General features: G+C 45.8%; 1 protein-coding gene across 5 annotated transcripts in view; it reads right to left on the bottom strand.

The window, feature by feature from the left end:
- The window catches only part of LOC127605628 (contactin-associated protein-like 4), a 157,910-nt gene that overhangs the window by 117,430 nt on the left and 20,196 nt on the right, over positions 1 to 20,284 (bottom strand). For all 5 annotated transcript variants that reach the window (XM_052073317.1, XM_052073319.1, XM_052073320.1 and 2 more), the window contains exon 3: positions 4,319 to 4,512. In XM_052073317.1, the coding sequence (XP_051929277.1) occupies positions 4,319 to 4,512 (194 nt within the window). The remainder of the gene's footprint in view (positions 1 to 4,318; positions 4,513 to 20,284) is intronic.

The raw sequence follows: 20,284 nt of genomic DNA, 5'->3' as shown, positions 1-20,284 counted from the left end.
GCCATCCTGGGTGAGTCCCATCCCTCAGCAGCTGGTTCATTTGTACTGTTAGGCGCTCATAGAGTGCTGTGAGTTTCCTTAGCCAGTAGGTGTGGACCGGGCCTGGTGCTGTCCAAGTCTTCATATCTGAGACTCTTTCCTGTATGTCTGCCACTGTTATGGTAACTGGGTTCTGTTCGGGGAGGTTGCTGTGCTCCTCTCTCAGGGTCACCAGCCATTTTGCACTGCTGTTATGTGCAACCTCCTTCTCCCATATGCCTTTCCAGTACCTTTCAGTTTCCAGATTTGGTGGGTCAGCTCTGCTGTTAGGACCCTGCCACTGAGCGTACACTTTCGCAGGTTGTGTTGCGAACAGCCTGTTTATTCGTCTGGCCTCATTCTCTTTCGTGTACCGCATTCGGCGGCTGGACAAGGCTTGGGGCCTTTGTTTGGCAGTTTCAAGTGCTTCAGGGATGGTCATCTGGATGTACCTCTCAGGTATCCGCCTTTTCATCACACCTCTCTGTGCCTCTGTCAATTGACTCACGTCTTTCCGAGCCGCCTTGATCTTAGCCTCCAACCGTCTTCTCCATGGTGGGTAACGTATCTCATGGCTTCCATGGTTGCTCTTATAGCCAAGCATCTCTAGGATCACTGATGCTGAAGCGTATATCAGCTCATTGGTTTCCGTGATCGATACAGTAGGGATCGCCCTCAGTGCTGCATTCACACTTTCCATGAGACTTACCTGAAAGACATACCTGTACTTCACATAGCCGTTGCAATCGGTTTCTAGGTTGCCCACCTTTCATTCTCGCCATGATTTTAGCTTTCAGGTCAGTTGCTGCCTCGGTCAGCATTTCATTCATTGGGGCTGGAATCCCAATCTCATCATCTGCATTCATTGGGGCTTGCCTCCCAATCTCTGGTATGACCACCTCCTCTGATCTGGCAGCCTTGGGCCCTTCACCATGGAACCTGCGTTGTACCTCATCAATCGCAAGTTGTGACAGCAATTGTCATTTGTGGATGTTGGAATACTGAGCGACTAGTTTTTTCGTGGTCAACCGTGACTGTGGGTTTCGAAGTAACCATTTAGCCCACATTCTCTGCATGTAACCCCTCTGACTTGGGTTGCTTGAGTCGTAGCATTCCAACAGAGCCATGTTATCGCATCTCGCCCATCTTCGCTTTGTTCCAGTAGCCCATTTTTCATCAAGGTGCTCTGGCCTAAACAGCTATGCCCTGCCAGTGATCAGATACCCTGCAGGAATAATAAGGTGGCCAAAGGAATATATATATATATATATCGATGTGGTAATCATAGATAAAGGGCAGAGGAAAGCCGTTGTAGTGGATGTAGCGGTCCCCAGTGATGGAAACATCAGAAAGAAGGAACACGAGAAACTCGAGAAATACCAAGGGCTCAGAGAGGAGCTGGAGAGAGCCTGGAAGGTAAAGGTGACAGTCGTGCCTGTGGTGGTCAGAGCACTCGGGGCAGTGACCCCCAAACTAGATGAGTGGTTGCAACAGATCCCGGGAACAACATCGGACATCTCAGTCCAGAAATGTGCAGTGCTGGGAACAGCAAGGATACTGTGCAGAACCCTCAAACTTCCTGGCCTCTGGTAGAGGACCCGAGCTGAATGAGGGACGGACACCACCCGAGGGGTGAGATGAGGATTTTTTTTTATATACATACCATTAAATTTGGCCTTATAAATCGATATATATATTGGGCGTCGTCCCGCACGCGGTCTGTCCTTCCGTCTGTCCCTTTTCAAAACGTACCTACTTCACCGCGCCGCCACTGCGCCGCTCAGGCAGTGGCTCACTATGATCGCGCGGGCATCTTAGCGAAAAAATGTTGTCTACCCACAAGCATTGCAATTAAATTGTTAGTTATTTAGTAGAGCTTAACATCTCTTTATTTTCGCGATAAGCAATGAAGATGAACAAAAACTTGAACCAAGCAACAACACTTTTGTGGGGCGAAGGAATTAGCAGATGAGCCGCCCGGAGGGCGGCGAACCACCACCTTACCAGGCTTCCGCAGGAACTAGCTGATGAGCCGCCCGGAGGGCGGCGAACCAGCTAGTATTATATATACTCATACACATGTACATATACCTGAACGGGGGGGTACCTACTTCGCGGATTTTCCTCTTTCGCGGGGGGTTCTGGTCCCCATTAACCGCGATAAGCGAGGGATCACTGTACAGTACTGGTAATACATCATTGACTACAGTGTAAATCCTAATCCTAAACTGACAGGCAGCTCAAGATCCCAAAGAGACAAAGCCGCACACCAAGAGATATCACACTGGCACAAAAATTGAGGAATTCATCACAACATATGAGACACAGTAGAGCACAAGGATAGGCAGGTAATTGATATGCTGACACGGATAAAGCTAAACAAACAGCAACATAATGGGAGTGTATGCTAATCAATCATAACATGAAAGAAACATCCAGAGCCGTACATGTTGCTAATCATGTCTTTGCTGCCTTTATAAGCTTTGCGACGCTGACAACTGGCTGTCTGGTTATTCAGCCTTGCTCACGACTCTTGTCTACAAGTGTCAGATTTTTCTAGACGTTCAAGATTTTTTGCGTCACAGATTCTCGCCACGTTTTTGTATTAGCATTATTTCACGTAAGAGGTTCTTGTTGTGATTTCTCGGTTCGTATTCTCGTGTATTTAATTTCCTTTGAGTGACAAGCAATTAACATTTATCTTGGTCCTTGCCTTTTGCAAGCGTCTTTTGTTGTTTTTTTCCCGCTTTTTCCTAATTATTTGTTACCAATGTCTTTCATTGTTCTTTATTGGGCATGCATTTTGTAAATAAACATTTTCTTTTGTCAAACTCTTGTCTGTGTCTACGCTTGTGGATCCCAATTCTGTCTGGAGCTTCACGGATAGTTGACATAGCCACGATTTTGTTATAAAAAGGAGCTGTGGTGAGTAAACCCATCTTTTACCAGAATACACAATTATTTTATAGACTTTTCAGTGGGGTACTGAAATGATGAAATATTCGATAGCCTGTAGCCCAACATTCAACTGCCCTATTATATTGTTGGATCTTTATTGTTTAATAAAATCCATGTTTCAAGTCCCTGGGATTAACTGGGACAAAGAAATGCAGTCGTCGGTCGGAGCCTATCCCAGCTATCTTCTCCACACTGTGAAACGGACATGCATACAATTCAACCAATGCGCAGCTCACTCTTCAAAGAAAAAAAGCTTTTTCAAGCCTTGAAGAAAACTGAGTACTGATTCATGAGCTGGGGTCAAGAAAAGCAAGCACAGAGAGATCATCAGTCAGTGTCTGTGTGAAAGAATGACTCCACTGGGTGCATCAAGTCTGTCTCAGGAGTGGCAGTCGCAAGACAAAGGTAATTCGACAAAAAGGGTTTTCCTTAAGCATGAGTACAGTTAATGATGAACCGTTCATGCGCTTACTTGGCAAAACTTGATGATGTATAATGGATTTTTGTCGATAAAAACTACTATTCCGGGCCTCAGTATTGTATCTCTGCTTTTTTCAAATGCTGATATTCATTTAGCTACATCAAGTACCATCTCCAACTCTCACTAGAGCAGTTCGCAGTGTGTGGAGTGATTGGGATTAAAATACTTCCATCCCATCCATCCATTTCCTGATCCGCTTTATCCTCACAAGGGTAATGTGTGAGGAAACCGGAGTACCCGGAGAAAACCCACTCAGGCACGTGAAGAACATGCAAACTCCACATAAGAAGGCCGGAGCCGGAATCAAACCCTGCACCTCTGCACTGAGAGGTCGATGGTCTAACCACTGGCACACCGGGCCGCGCAGGATGAAAATTAGCACCCTCATAACTGAGTCCATGGGCCTTCGTTGGAAAAGAGCGGCGTGACCTTTCCAGGTTAGTGATCCTTCTCCAAGTGGAAGAGGTAAAATATTTTTAAGTTTTATTCATGAGTACATTCATGAGGGGAAGATGGAACGAGAGATTGAGGGGTGGATCGGTCTGTTGTGGCGCAGAAGGGGCAGAGCCAAAAGGCAAAAAACGTATTTCAATTCATTTAACTAGTAAAGATCCATTACAAAATAACTGTGGATTAGGACAAAATGATTCAAGTTGTTTTTTGTTTGTTTGTTTACAGGTAGTCACAGCATGCTGTGCTTTACAATGTCAAGTCTTTTTTTTGACTGAATTGGTTTCTTGCTATTATAAAGTCACACTATTTACAGTTTGAAAACAATGACAGCTGACCAGAATTCACCAATCCAAACAGTGGGTGAAATAAAATAAACATAAAAAATGTACAGGATGGAGATCTACTTACCCCAAAACTGTCTTCTTGACGATGCTGTCTCCAATTGCGGCCTGTGTCGCTAAACATCAAATGATAGGCTGTCAACCAGTCTGAGCTGCCATAACGTCCCTGAGTGGCAACAGTCGTGATTTGTGTCCTCCTCCCCAGGTCCACCTCCAGCCACTGGTTTCTGTCTGAGATGAGAGGAGACCAACCCCCAGCACCTACAATGAGGAATATTTGAAGAGGTCATTAGAGATGGTAGGGAAACTTAATTACCGGTAGATTTGGACTTGTTGTCAGGCAGAGTTTATAAAGTGTACAGTATGTCTAACTTTCGCATAGACCAATGGCATCATTGCCAAATGCCACTCAGTATGAATTCTGTACATGCTGAAAAGAAATAAGTCAGTTGTCTGCCAAACAAACTGTAACGCATTTTTGAGGACAGAGCAAGAACTTGTTTAATGTATACCTTTTGCAGACCAAAATAGTACTAGTTTGTACAATGAAGCTGTGAAATGTGCATATGTTAGTAGCGTTTCACATTAACATGGAGTTGCTCCTGTGTGATCCTCAAAGATTCGATTTGTTGTTATATCCCCATCTGCAAAATTCTCCTGTAGAAGAAATGTCCATGGTGGTTTAAGTAAGCTTTCAAGGTGCTTTGTTTTGTGTTACGGCGTTATGCTCTGCCGTTGAATAAATCTTAGCCACGAGAGTGGGTGGGTAATCAGACTACCCGGTTCAATCCCTCGCTCCTTGTGAGGTTGTGCCAAAGTGTCCTCGAGCAAGATTTGCTATCAGTGTGTGATCTGTTCTCAAGCACCTTGAGTGCTTGGTAAAGTAGAAAATTCATAACAACATCTCCGATGCACCAACACATTCCGCTCCTTTTGCAACAGGCTCCAGCACTCACAGAACCTTAAGGAAAAGTACCCACACTTGTTCCTTCCAGCTTCCATCAGAGGGGATTATTCAATACAGCTCCCGGCTGGCAACTGGATCCGTTATAGCAGGGGTGTCCAAACTTTTTGCCAAGGGGGCCAGATTTTATGTGGTAAAATGTCGGGGGGCCGACCTTGGCTGACATTCTTTATTTACATTGAACAACAATATTGTTCAACAAATTTTAGTAAGCCAGTCTGTTTCACATTTCCATTTTTATTTTAATGTCAACAATCTTAAGAATTTCTTTTGGTTCATTTGAAACAGGTATATCACATGCAACTGCTTATTGACTTGACTTTTTCTTAAACAGAAGTCTCCTGAGTGCAAATTGATTGATTTGAAACATAAAATGTATCACCATGACTTTTCAATAGTCACAAAACCTTTGACTCGAACAACAGGGAAATGAACAAGTAATACACATATCCACAACTGCAAGGATCATTTGAAATATGACATATCAGTCAATATAAACACGGAGTGATGTCTTGTTAACTCGTGAGTGATGCCCTCTAGTGTCTAAATGCAATTACCGGTACTCATTTAGTGAATGCTATTACTCATTTAGCCACTAGAGGGAAGCAGTACTCTATGAAACATCACTCACCAGTCTACAAGACCTCAGTCAATGCAACACGTGTTCCATTGCGCCCAACCTGAGGGCCAGACGGCACTGATTTTATGACAGGGGCCGAGGGCCGGATGAAATTCGACCGCGGGCCGGATTTGGCCTCTGGGCCGGACTTTGGACATGACTGCTTTATAGACTAACATCTGTGTCATGCAGAGCAGATAATATTCACCAGACAATACCTCAGCTAGGTCTGGTTTGTTTTGCACTCACTGTCTCAGCTGACACTCATTTATTCTCTCCTCCTTTGTACTGCTACTGTAATAGTATTTGTATTTTTTGAAGAAACAAATTGTTGGAGGAAAGGATACATAATATGCAAACTATGGTGTTTTGTTATACTGTCGGATGTGATTTCAACATCGGTATTCGTTGAAGAGCTGCAACAATTAATCGACAACTGAACAATTGTCAAATTAATCACAAATTATTTTGGATAATCAATTAATAATTTTAGGTGTGAGTGTGGGCGCGGATGGTTGTTCATCTTTGTGTGCCCTTCAATTGGCTGGCAACTGATTCAGGGTGTCCCCCGCCTACTGCCCGAAGACAGCTGGGATAGGCTCCAGCACCCCTCGCGACCCTAGTGAGGATAAAGCGCTTCAGAGGATGAATGAATGAATTAATTAATTATTTTAAGACCTTGCATATGACTAAATCCTCAGAATTTTAGCCTCTGAGTTATGAATATTCTTACATTTTTGCAGTGCTTCATGTAAGGACTTATTCTTTTTATGTTGAATCAAAATCACTTGTCATTGTCCCACTCTCTAATTTAATTTGTACTGTGAATTTTGGAAGCATTTATGTGTGTCTTGCTCTTAGGTCTGAAACCTTTAAAAATGTGAAGTTGCACCTGGTTTCTGTAGCAAACTAACAAAACGGTGATCGACTCAAAGGAAAATAGACACAATTTGTAGAAGGCCACTGTGTCTTGCTTCAGTATGAAGAGCAGTCGAGTCAGTCAGACTGTTCTTGTTCATTAGGCGAGTGGCTTAAGGCCAGAGCTAATAAGTGCCTCAATAATAGACGAGCCCACTGACAGCAAAACAAGAGAGTTCAGACATTCTTGACCTTTGCTTATTATGCTGAGTTAGAGGCAGATTCACACAGGAGTCAGAGAAAGACATCAACTTACAAAAACACTTGGAAAAATATTATAATGAACATAACTGACAACTTATGACAACTAACAACTTTTGATTTTTACCCAGAATGCTCCAAAATCTGTGAAAAATAACTGAGGTGGCGTGCTCGCGTCATGCATAGACAGGTGCAGGTGCAGAGGTGGTCCTCAAAGAAGGTGCTTGGTTGAAATCACATGTACCTAACTGGTGAACAGATATTCATTGATGTCCTTTGCTTTATCATTTGTGCACCGTATTTTCTGCACTATTTGGCGCATCTTCAATGAATGGCCTGTTTTAAAACGCTTTTCATATATAGGATGCACTGCATTATAAGGTGCATAGAATCGAAGCTACAATAGTGGCTGCGGTTGCAGTATGCACCCACTAGATAGTGCTATGCTAAAGGGAATACAATACATATTTCTTAGAGCTGTCAGTTTAGCGCGTTTTTATTGGCATTAATTTAAATGAATTTTAACAGGATTAATTTTTTTCTCGCGAGATTAACGCGGCACACGTCACAAGCGGATCTTACGTTGCTCTATAAATACACCAGAAACAAAACAGCAAGCGCGCTGCAGAAGTCCACGCCCATGTCTGTTTTACCAGCCATGGCAGCTCGAGACACCAAAAATGGAAACTTAAAGAGTTTATGAATGGAAAGTTTACTTTAAAAAGTTGCCCGATTGCTCCACTGACAAGACCAAAGTTACCTGTTCTTCTCTCTATATATATATCATACAAGTACACGATGTATGCCACTGACGCGATTGTTACTTGTTTGGAACTATTTTGTGTGGAAGGTTACAGTGTTCTGAGCTTCTCTGTGTTCATCTGACAGTGACAGCGCGCTGTAGTGGTAGCGACCTAGCGAAAATAGAACGTCTCCAGTGTTGTCATCGAACCAAGTGTAGTCATCCGAAATGAGGTCTACACAAAACCGTAGAGAGACATCCGCGAAAGAAGGACCAACACAATCAACATAGGCCGACTGTGTTAGGGGGAGTGAAACCCCCCTCTTTCAGAATGGTTTGCCCCAGTAGCACGGGGGAAGTGCGTGCGTTTGTTTGTACGGCCGGCAGTTTTTAATACAGCGCACATAACGAACGCTGGTTTCCGGTGTCTCGTTATTCTTCAACAAACATACAGAAACAGACTGCTGTGTTCAAAGCAAACTTGAGAAAAATGAAGTATGCAACCATGGTTTAAATCCACTATAGGCTGAGTACTAGTTTACCTTAGATGTGGACTTTATAATGTTATATTGCTCTGTTTCATTAAAAAAGCTGTTAAAGCAGCTGTTGTGTGACAAAATATGTTTTTCACTGTTGTTGATGGACAGTAATATTGTGTGAAAGATTATGCGTGAATAACTGCTCCAAGTGAAAAATGTTCATGTAAAATTTAAAATCGAAATTGTTATTTCAGTAAATATTTGCATTTGGCACATAGAAAACTGATTCATGATTCCATGTTGGTGAGAGCATTAAAATGGGGAAAAATAGGACAAAAAGTGTAAAAGGAAATTCAGAAATGATAAAAAATGTGTGAGTAATCCCGATTAATTTTTTTGTTCATTTGAGTCAATTATGACAGTTGCATTTTTAATTAGATTAACTATTTTAATCGTATGATAGCTATAATGTTTCTATCTATCGATTGAGCCCTGGCAGCGGTTGCGCTATGCATCCACTGGATGGAGCAACGCTAAAGGAAATACAATACAGTACAATACAGCATTATTTATATCGCCTTCACGAAGTTGCAGCTGAAACAAAGCACTTTACATAATGTTTTAATATACTAAACCCAAGAAATCAGAATATTAAGATTAAGATATTCTTTATTTGTCCCGCAATGTGGAAATTTACAATCAGAGTTCAGAAAGGAAAACACTGGGTAGGGAGAGGGGAAAAAAAACACGCTCGAACTATCCTCTTCTGAGGATAATTTAAGTCCAACTTCTCCATGTTGTTTTCAATCGTACGGAGTCGCTCCAAAACAGCATCAAATTGCGGTTTAGCTCAGTCACCGCTTGAGTCTGAGTGTTGGACACTCGTGCCAAACCATCCAGAATGATCGGCAGCTTCTTCCCCTCCGATAAAGCCGCTCCTGTCGGTTGAATTTTGCGATAGAACAGAAAGCTGCCAACACCAAACAGCAGCATACCTGTTATCAAAAGGCCGATAATGTAGATGTCTTCCACATCCTCAACGGACAGTATTGATGGGCACGCCATTCTCCACTTTCTCGATGGATCAAGGGCGTATCCGGCAGCAAATGTCCCCGGGGGGCAAGCAGGCTCCCCACTGCCTGCTGTCTTCGTCGAAAAAATTTTGTTGATTGCATCGAGAGACCAGCCAACTAATTCCATGGTTAGTTCTTCGGATGAAAAATATAGTAGGAGGCTAGGAAAAGTTAGACAAAGACAGCACAAAGACTAAGTGGCGAGCAAGGAGAGAGTGGGGGGAGGGCAGGAGCTGAGCAAAAAGCGTCTGCCTTCGTAGAGAGCCAAGCAGAAAGATCCATATGGAGCTCGTTTGGGATATGGCATGAATCATGAAACGAAGTCCATAAAAATACGGGGTGTTTTCATTGATAAGCCATGAGAACTGGTCACGAACATGGACATTCAGATTCAGAAAACATTATTTATACCAGTGGGGCAATTAGAGTTGTGCGAGAGCGGCTTATTATAGACAGTCAGAGCAAAGGAAAAACATAGGAGAGTAGGGCTGTAGGCCTAGCACTTGAGGTCTTGAGTTAGGTGTTCTAGCAACAAAACAGTATTGCACATCGAGCAGTATTGCACGGTAAGGACACAGTACAAACAGTATTGCACAGTGAAAACAGTATTGCACAGTGAACACAGTATTGCAGGTCAAAAGTATTGCACCATAAAACCATATTGCACAATGGGGTGTGCGAGTCTGTGTGGTGGGGGGCAGGGGGTGTCATGGTTCCTTGAAATAAGAGTTTAAGAGGAGAACAGCCTGGGGGACAAAGGTGGATCTCCTCCTCGCAGTCCTGCGAGCTGGGAAACGCAGCTTGCGGCCGGAAGGCAGCCATTCAAACGTGGGGAAAAGAGCGTGTGAGGGGTCCTTATTGATTTGAGCAGCCAGACCACGGATCTGCTGCTCACACACTGCAGTCAGAAGGCGAGTGGGAAGTCCAATGCTCTTGGAGCACAATCTGCTGTTGCTGTCCAGGTGGTTCTTCTCCTGCAGACTTTGGGAGTGGAACCAGCAGGCCATAGAGAACGAGAGGACGGATTCTATGAATGCCTGGTAGAAAGTCAGGAGGATTTTCCTGCTGACGGAGAAGGAGTTCAGTTTCCTGAGCAGGTACATCCTCTGGTGGCATTCTTTCAGGATCACCTCAGGTTATTTTCCAGGATGGTCCCCAGGTACTTGTTTTCGGATACAGTTTCCACTGGAGTCCCCTGGATGATGGTGGGGATTGTCGAGGCCAGCTCACTGTTTTCTGGAGAAGGTCACTAGCATGTCCTTGGTCTTGGTGATATTCAGTTCCAGCCGGGAGGCGTCACACCACTCGACGAACTGCCGCAAGGCGGGACCATGGTGTTGCGTGGAGCCGGAGAGCAAAGACACTCGGACAGTGTCGTCAGCGAATTTCATCAGGTGTTGAGGACCTGCATTCATCCGTGTACAGGATGAAGAGCAGTGGCGAGAGCACGCAGCCCTGTGGGGAGCCTGTGGAGGTGGCGAGAAGGTCAGACAAGTTGTTGGTGATCCTGACTCTGTGTTCTGTGTGTGAGGAAGTCCAGGATCCAGAGGATGAGTTGGTTGTTCAGGGAGAAGTTCTGCTTGAGCCCCTGTGCCAGGATGTGAGGCTGCAGGGTGTTGAAGGCAGAGGAGAAGTCAGCAAACAGAAGCCTGGCCACGGTATTGTGGAATTCCAGATGTTTGTGGATGGTGTCGATGATGAAGGTTTTAGCATCGTTGACACCTCTGCCTGGCTGGTGTGCAAATTGGAGGGGGTCGAGGCATGAGCTGGTCTTTATGAGGATGTGCTGCTTGACGATCCTCTCCATGGCTTTCATCACGTGGTGAAGGCCACAGGGCGGAGGTCATTCAGGGTCTTGGGGTTATTGTTCTTGGGAATGGGGGTGATGCTGGAGTGCTCCCACTGCCATTTTCTTCAGGCCCTGCCAGGCTGCACAGAGGTTACCATTAAGTTTCTCCTCCACCTTCCCCCCGTACCTCTTGACCTCCCTGTTGATCTCCTTTTTCTCCACTTCGGTGCTCGAGAAGAAGATGTGCTTCTTCCTATTGATGTTCTCCTTCACCTTGGTGATTCAGGGTTTGTTGTTGGGGAAGATGCTGACAGTTTTGGAGAGGATGATGGTTTCCTCACGTAAGCGGATGTATGAGGAGACTACATCCACCTGGACATGGATGTCGTCGGAGTGGGAGAGAAGGTTGCACCAATGCGTGGATTTTAGGCACTCTGTGCTTCGGTGCTCGAGAAGAAGATGCGCTTCTTCTCGAGGACCGAAGCACCATGATGCTCTCCTGCATCCACTGTTTGATGGTTTCGGTTACCTTCTCTACTCTCCTGATGGCCGGCTGTAGGCAGGGAGGAGCAGGATAGTGTGGTGATCAGCAGAGCCGAGCAGGGGAGAATGGCGGGCTTGTATGCATCAGGGATGGAGCCGTAGCATTTGTCCAGTGTCTTCCCCTGGCTGGTGGTGCATGTGATGTACTGGTTGAAGCCTTTGGGGGATTTCTCTGGGTTGCAGTGGTTGAAATCTCCCATGATGAATTTGGGAGAGTCGGGGGAAAGGTGTTCCAGTCTATTGAGGGTGCTTCTTATGTGGTCGTCGCCGTGGTGGGCTTGGCTCTAAGGTGGATGTAAACGATGGTGAAGAAGAGTTGGGGAAATTCTCTGGGCAGGTAGAAAGGATGGCAGGACACAGCCAGGAGCTCGATGACTGGGGTGCACAGTTTCTCCCTCACGTGGACAGTGGAGCACCAGCGAGTGTTGAAATAGAGGCACACGCCTCCACCATGTTGTTTACCGGTGGCGTCTCCGTCACGGTCCAGCCTGATGGGAGACCTGAATCCATCGATGTGCATGGCTCTGTTGGTGTCATCCTTGCTGAGCCAGGTCTCAGTGAACGCCAGAATGCAAGCGCGCCTGAATTTGGTTGCAGCTTTTTACCTTAAACTGGAACTCGTCGGTCTTATTCTGTAGCAAGCGGACATTAGCGAGAAGGATCGCTGGTAGTGCCCGCTGTTTCCAGCACTCACGCTGCAGCCTTGCCTGGAATCCTCCCTTCTTTTTTTTGTTCTGTCTGTTTTTTTTTCTGGCTCCTCATGGCCGCTGAGATGAGTTGAGCACCGGGGACGCACATCGCGTCGGAAAGCCTCACGAGGAGCAGGGGGACCGGTAGCGAGACCCTCGTGTAGATGGTCATATTCGGCGTCTCAAGTTGTAGTGAGCCAATATTAATGTGGAGGTGCAGTGTTGTTGTCGTGAGCACTGGCTTGGAGCGCTTGCCGTTAGGACCAGGCGAGCTGGAGGCGGTAGCTGTAGCACTAGCTAGCTGTTAGCATCGAGGCTAACGAATGAATGAAAAGATAATTGAAGGGGGAAAGTGCGGAATTAATAGCTCGAACAGTCGCGCTGAGGTAACGCGGGCCTGTGGAGCTGGGAAAAGTGTAGGTAGGAAATGTAGAAAAAAGCACGAAAAATAAGAAAAAACGCTGCGGACGTAGACCTGTCGACCACAGCACAGCGACCCGGAACCGGAATACATATAAATCCAAATGGCATTACAAAGCAATAAATGAAAGACAAACATTATAAAGACAATTGATTCAACAAAAAGGCACACAAACCTCATGGGCTCACATCCACAAGGGGCTAAAGATTCTTTGAACTCTTACTCGTCTCCTTCCTTCGTTAAGTCAGTAGATAACTATGCTTGTGGAATTATCTTTGTTTTATAATGGCTGCACAAAACTCACAAAGTAGTTTTCTGTCTGAGGGTATGTTGGCGAAAGGCAATTTGAGTCAGGCAGAACCCTTTCAGGTTACAATTAGTTTGTGCTCATAATCACCACGAGATCGCATAGGAACACTAACAGGCAAACAACTCAATGGGTGGGGGACTATAAAGAGACTGTAACCGAGTCCCGGAGAATGCCCATGCAGGCACGGGGAGAACATGCAAACTTCACGGGGAGAACCCTGCACCTCTCTACTGTGAGGCAAATGCCCTGCAGTCAACCACCGGGCCACCCGTGACTGATAGTGAGCTCTAAAATAAATAAACAAACAAATAAATAAAGGTTCATTTTCACTGAACCCTTAGCCCTTATTATATCCATATCACGGCATCTGACATGAATATGGAGACGAGACTTTTTTACCATATCATTCAGATGTTTGCTGTTGGTTAGATCTGTCACTATTTTGTAATCTGTCTTTCATCCGAAGTTAGCTGCAAGAGGCCTCAGCTCCCCGTGGAAGGATAAAAGTGCTTATAGAAACGGATAGATGGCTCAACAACTACAATTTAGATAAAAACATTTCCCTCAACAATAGAGCTGTGTTTTTTTTCCTGATATCAAGCTCCATGACGAATTGGAGGCATTGTGCATGATCATTTACATACATCGGTAAAAAGAAAAAGATCTTCATAATAGATATAATATGCTGGCTCAACACAAAAATAATTCCAAATGGAAGCGACTCAATACAGAATTCTAAAAATGTAGTATGTTCAATGCAAACTACACAATTCCTCCTTCAAAGTAATCCTCCTGTAGTCAAATGCACATTCCCAGCCTTGTTTGCCATGCCTGCATGCACACTCCTGGAAGGAATCTTGAGGATCGTTCGTTGCTTTGTTCCACATCACAATAACCTTGATAGGCCATGTCTTCAAACAAGACTATAAGAGCAGCTTCCACCAACCCGCCATCAGACTCCTGAAAAAATTACATCACAATCTGTCAACCACAATATTTTTCCTTTGTGATCTTAATTACTGTACTTGAACATTGCAAACATTCAATAACTCTACAACCTGCAAGACTGGGATAGTCAAATTCCTGTCTCTTTACATTACATTATATCCATATTTTTTTTTCTTTTTGACTAGCTACACTGTTACCTCTGTCAAACTGGAAAGCTTCTGTATTCACCTTTCATTATTTAAGATTGCTCATTTTAAAATATTTTTTATACAATATTCTTTTTAAAAGTGGAGAGAGACCAGCAAAGTAGAACTTTCACAGCTCAGTGTTGCCGTGGTACAGTGTGCATATTACAAATAAACATCCTTAATCTTGAAAATGGGTCCCTTTGACAAACCTCTTGAGCTCGGAAAGAAAAAAAAATGCATGTTACAGCATTTTTAGGGAGGGAGCACCTGTTCACCTGAAGCCTGATCTATCTCAGCGATGTATTATTTCAATAGATTTTTTTTTTTTAATCACTTGAACTAAACAGAGGCGACCCGGTAGTCCAGTGGTTAGCACGTCGGCTTCACAGTGCAGAGGTACCGGGATCGATTCCAGCTCCGGCCTCCCTGTGTGGAGTTTGCATGTTCTCCCCGGGCCTGCGTGGGTTTTCTCCAGGTGCTCCGGTTTCCTCCCACATTCACAAAAACATGCATGGCAGGCTGATTGAACACTCTGAATTGTCCCTAGGTGTGAGTGTGAGTGCGAATGGTTGTTCGTTTCTGTGTGCCCTGCGATTGGCTGGCAACCGATTTAGGGTGTCCCCCGCCTACTGCCCGAAGACAGCTGGGATAGGCTCCAGCACCCCCGCGACCCTAGTGAGGATCAAGCGGCTCGAAAGATGAATGAATGAATGAATGAATGAATGAATGAATGAACTAAACAGAGTAAAGAGAAGTTGTGTGTTTCATAATAAATATTAAACTTCTGATATTTATGACACATTGCTTGAAATAGTATGCAGGGGGAGAAGAACTATAAATTAAGAATACATTTACATATTCCCTCCTGCAAGAGTTATTGGATTGACTTCTAATACCATGATTAAAACTGGAATCTTAATTAGCCATAAGGAAAAAGGCATAAGCCTAGTATCAAACGAAAAGATCTCTTTTTAAATGAACAAGATGGAAGAGCAACTACTACGTGGGTACTGTACTCCCATCTGCGGTTGCAGTAGCTCAGTCTGTTAACCTAAATTTTCCTGGAGGTGGAGGACGTGGATTGAAGTCCAATTGCAGACATAAAAACGGCAACTAGTTGTTGGAAAGGTGCGAGTCTGTCAGCTGGGTTCTGTAGCGTTGCTTTTGAGCACGGCATGGTTGTCATCACCCCAACTCAATTGATCAGAGGCGATTGCTCTAAGACTGCAAGGGAAGCTCAATTTCCCCTAAGATGTCCAAAAATAAGTGATAAAATACATGTGTGTACATAGAATTGTGTGTACATACAATCCGCGACTCTCTTCTCATTCATTCCAAAAGCTTCACTGCGCTTTAAACTGTGTGGACGCTGAGCATCTACAGCGCGGACACTGGGCATCGAGAGAGTTCAGTGTACTGTAGGTTATCCCAATGCCATCCATCCATCCATCCATCCATCCATCATCTACCGCTTATCCGGGGCCGGGTCGCGGGGGCAACAGCTTTAGCAGGGAAGCCCAGACTTCCCTCTCCCTAGCTACTTCTTCCAGCTCTCCCCGGGGGATCCCGAGTCGTTCCCAGGCAAGCTGGGTGACATAGTCTCTCCAGCGTGTCCTGGGTCTTCCTCGGGGTCTCCTCCCGGTGGGACATGACCGGAACACCTCACCAGGGAGGCGCTCAGGAGGCATCCGAATCAGATGCTCAAGCCACCTCATCTGGCTCCTCTCGATGTGGAAGAGAAGCGGCTCGACTCTGAGCCCCTCCCGGATGACTGAGCTTCTCACCTTATCTCTAAGGGAGAGCCCGGACACCCTACGGAGAAAACTCATTTCAGCCGCTTGTATCCGGGATCTCGTTCTTTCGGTCACGACCCATAGCTCGTGACCATAGGTGAGGGTTGGGACGTAGATCGACCGGTAAATTACAATACAATACAATACAATACATGCTGATTTATATAGCTGAGAGCTTCGCCCTTTGGCTCAGCTCCTTCTTCACCACAACAGACCGATACAGCGTCCGCATCACAGCAGACGCTGCACCGATCCGCCTGTCGATCTTCCGCTCCCTCCTACCCCCACTCGTGAACAAGACCCCAAGATACTTGAACTCCTCCACTTGGGGTAAGATCTCCTCCCCGACCCGGAGGGGGCACTCCACCCTTTTCCGACTGAGGACCATGGTTTCAGATTTGGAGGTGCTGATTTTCATCCCAACCGCTTCACACTCGGCTGCGAAACGCTCCAGTGAGAGTTGGAGAGCCCTGTTTGAAGGAGCCAACAGCACCACATCATCTGCAAAAAGCAGGGATGTAATACTGAGGCCCCCAAAACGGACCCCCTCAACGCTTCGGCTGCGCCTAGAAATTCTGTCCATAAAGGTTATGAACAGAATCGGCGACAAAGGGCAGCCTTGGCGGAGTCCTACCCCCACTGGAAACGATTCCGACTTACTGCCGGCAATGCGAACCAAACACTGACATCGGTGGTATAGTGACCGAACAGCCCGTATCAGGGGGTTCGGTACCCCATACCCACGAAGCACCCCCCACAGAACTCCCCGAGGGACACGGTCAAACGCCTTCTCCAAGTCCACAAAACACATGTAGACTGGTTGGGCGAATTCCCACATACCCTCGAGGACCCTGCTAAGGGTGTAGAGCTGGTCCATTGTTCCACGGCCGGGACGAAAACCACACTACTCCTCCTCAATCTGAGGCTCGACTTCCTGACGGACCCTCCTCTCCAGCACCCCTGAATAGACCTTACCAGGGAGGCTGAGGAGTGTGATCCCTCTGTAGTTGGAACATACCCTCCGGTCCCCCTTTTTAAAAAGAGGGACTACCACCCCGGTCTGCCAATCCAGAGGCACTCTCCCTGTTGACCATGCGATGTTGCAGAGGCGTGTCAACCAGGACAGCCCCACAACATCCAGAGCCTTGAGGAACTCCGGGCGGATCTCATCCACCCCCGGGGCCTTGCCACCGAGGAGCTTTTTAACCACATCGGTGACTTCAACCACAGAGATAGGTGAGCCCACCTCAGAGTCCCCAGGCTCTGCTTCCTCCAAGGAAGGCGTGTTGGTGGAGTTGAGGAGGTCTTCGAAGTACTCTGCCCACCGGTTCACAACGTCCCGAGTCGAAGTCAGCAGCGCCCCATCCCCACTGTACACAGTGTTAGTGGTGCACTGCTTCCCACTCCTGAGACGTCGGATGGTGGACCAGAATTTCCTCGAAGCCGTCCGGAAGTCGGCTTCCATGGCCTCACCGAACTCTTCCCACGCTCGGGTTTTTGCCTCGGCGACCACCGAAGCCGCGGTCCGCTTGGCCAGTCGATACCCGTCAGCTGCCTCTGGGGTCCCACAGGCCATAGAGGCTCGATAGGACTCCTTCTTCAGCTTGACGGCATCCCTTACTGCTGGTGTCCACCAGCGAGTACGGGGGTTGCCGCCACGACAGGCACCAACCACCTTACGGCCACAACTCAGATTGGCCGCCTCAACAATAGAGGCACGGAACATGGTCCACTCGGACTCAATGTCCCCCGTCTCCCCCGGAACATGGGAAAAGCTCTGTCGGAGGTGGGAGTTGAAACTCCTTCTGACAGGGGATTCCGCCAGACGCTCCCAACAAACCCTCACTATACGTTTGGGTCTGCCAGGACGGACCGGCATCTTCCCCCACCATCGGAGCCTACTCACCACCAGGTGGTGATCAGTTGACAGCTCCGCCCCTCTCTTCACCCGCCCATCCCAATGCATTAAAACGAGATAAGTCTTTGGATAGATGCAGATTTTGTCCCACCCATTGGACGCTCAGCGTCTCTGGGAGTCTATGTACAGCGGGCGTTTATGGGCTGACCTGGACGCTGAGCTTTTCTACATGATGATTGGATAATCGGTCTGAGGCTGAATCCCTTTTTGATTGACAGCGAAATGAGCCAATCAACGATCTTTTGGTGTAGGCATCATGGGAGCATTTTTCAATTCTCATTCTGTTCTGAGTTGAACAGGAGACTTCTAATCATCTGAACGACACTCTCTTTGTTGAAAACGACTAGCAACAAATGAATCTTTCATTTCTGGTGAGTTTTATTGGAGTTGCTGTAGTTGTAGGACACTAGTTAAGTCCCTCGAAAAGATGCCTTGTTGGTATGACAGGGTCACAGATAATTATCTTGAAAAGGAACGGAGAGTAGAATCCATGTATAAATAAACAGACACATTTTATGATGTAGGCCGAAAATGAGCTTCCCCTCCTTCACAGACCAGCATCCGCCACTGCAATTGATGCACCACTTAGACTCTGAAACTTTCCTTTGACTGGTGTGATTCAGTTCTATGTGTGGTGTCCATCACAAGTATACAATGGAGTGGGAGTTTGAATTTCCTTTTGAAGGACACATTTTACTTACTTCTCCAAGTAATGACAAGTAGAAGAGTTTAAGTATCTTGGGGTCTTGTTCATGAGTGACAGGCGGATCGGTGCAGCGTCTTCTGTGATGTGGGCTTTGTATCATCCTGACGTAGTGAAGAAATTGCTGAGCTAAAAGGTGAAGCTCTCAATTTACCCAGCGATCTATGTTCAAACCCTCACTTATGGCCACGATGTATGGGTTGTGCCCGAAAGAACAAGGTCGCGGATACAAGTGGCCGAAATTAGTTTTCTCTGAAGGTGAGAAGTTCGGCCATCTGGGAGGGGCTCAGAGTCGAGCCGCTTCTCCTCCACATTGAGAGGAGCCAGATGAGGTTGCTCGGGCATCTAATTAGGATGCCTCCTGGGTGCCTCCCTGGTGAGGTGTTCCGGGCATGTAGGAGGCCCCCGGAACTACCCAGGACTCGCTGGAGAGACAATGTGTCCTAGCTGGCCTAGAATGTGTTTAGTTTAACCACGTTTTGTTTAAGATGGCTGAACGTGTCCCATCCTTGTTTGTGTAGTCTTGTTTATTGGGCTATTTAATGTCATTCATTAGGAAAAGCGCAGACACACATCCATACCCAAAGACCTAAATAAAACTCACAATAATGTACCGCTGTTGGAAGAAGATAGTTTGAAGTGAATTCAATGAAGAACACCTGGAGAAGTAGTAGGAAAGACGTGTCCTGTGCATTATTGGGAACCATTCTCTGAGTTTGTTTCAAGTGATGTTTGGTCAACACACAGCTCATTTTCTTGAACCAGCGAACATGTAGCAGAACTCCCCTATGTTCATACTTTCTATTTTTGTGTTATGAAATGCTAGTGTTGAGTTGTTTATTATTCAGACAAGAAAAGACAAGAAACAATTTGGTTTTGCTTGATTGATGGGAATCCAAATATGATGTGAAAATGAAGCTTCGAATTTCAGGGAATAAGTAGCAGAACTCCCCGACAGTTAATTTCTATTTTTCTGTTCATAAATGCTGGTCTTGAATTCTTCATCACTCAGACATCAAAATTGAAAGTAAAAGGTGTTTAGTTTGATTTCAGGGACTCTAGTGTGCAACAGCATCATGGCACATAGGAGGTGTGCGTTTTGTGTGCCATTGCTTATGTCTCCCCTTCTGTTATCTCCTTAAACTGCACTTGCTGGTCACATTTGCTCTGGATCAACGGAAACCAGCCAATGGCACATCCAAGGGCGGGAGCAACGAGAGCATCACACACAGGGAATACAAGGCAGAGGTTAAGGAGCAATGACATTTGACGGATTTCATGGGAAAAATAAATCATCCATCATAATTTGGAGTTATTTTAGATTATAAAATATAAGAGACTGAACCAGTCTCCTTCTGCACACTTAACAAAAATTGTGACGAAGCAAGCTAGCACATTTTGTTACAACACACCACATGAAATTGTGCAGTGAACAACATCGTAGATTTTGGCAGGTCCTTTCTAGGCCAGATAAGATTAATAAAAGTTTTTCTCCCCTCGTAAAGACTGAGGTCTGCTGATGGGTCTGCGTGTATCAGTGTTTTGCAATGAAGAGTTGTGATTTATTCTGTTCTTACAAGGGTCAAAGAAGTCACTTTGATCATTTTTCAACACTTAAATCTAACTGTTGAATCCCAAAGGCAGAGAAGTACACTTCAAAACTAATACATTTCTTTCCCTCCCCCGGATTGAGCACATACTTAGCTTTCACTACTTTAGAACTTTTATCTGTCTT

This window comes from Hippocampus zosterae, chromosome 8 (assembly GCF_025434085.1).
Source record: "Hippocampus zosterae strain Florida chromosome 8, ASM2543408v3, whole genome shotgun sequence".
Lineage (NCBI taxonomy): Eukaryota > Metazoa > Chordata > Actinopteri > Syngnathiformes > Syngnathidae > Hippocampus > Hippocampus zosterae.
Note: the sequence above shows the minus strand (reverse complement) of the source record. Positions and strands in the feature narration are given on the sequence as shown.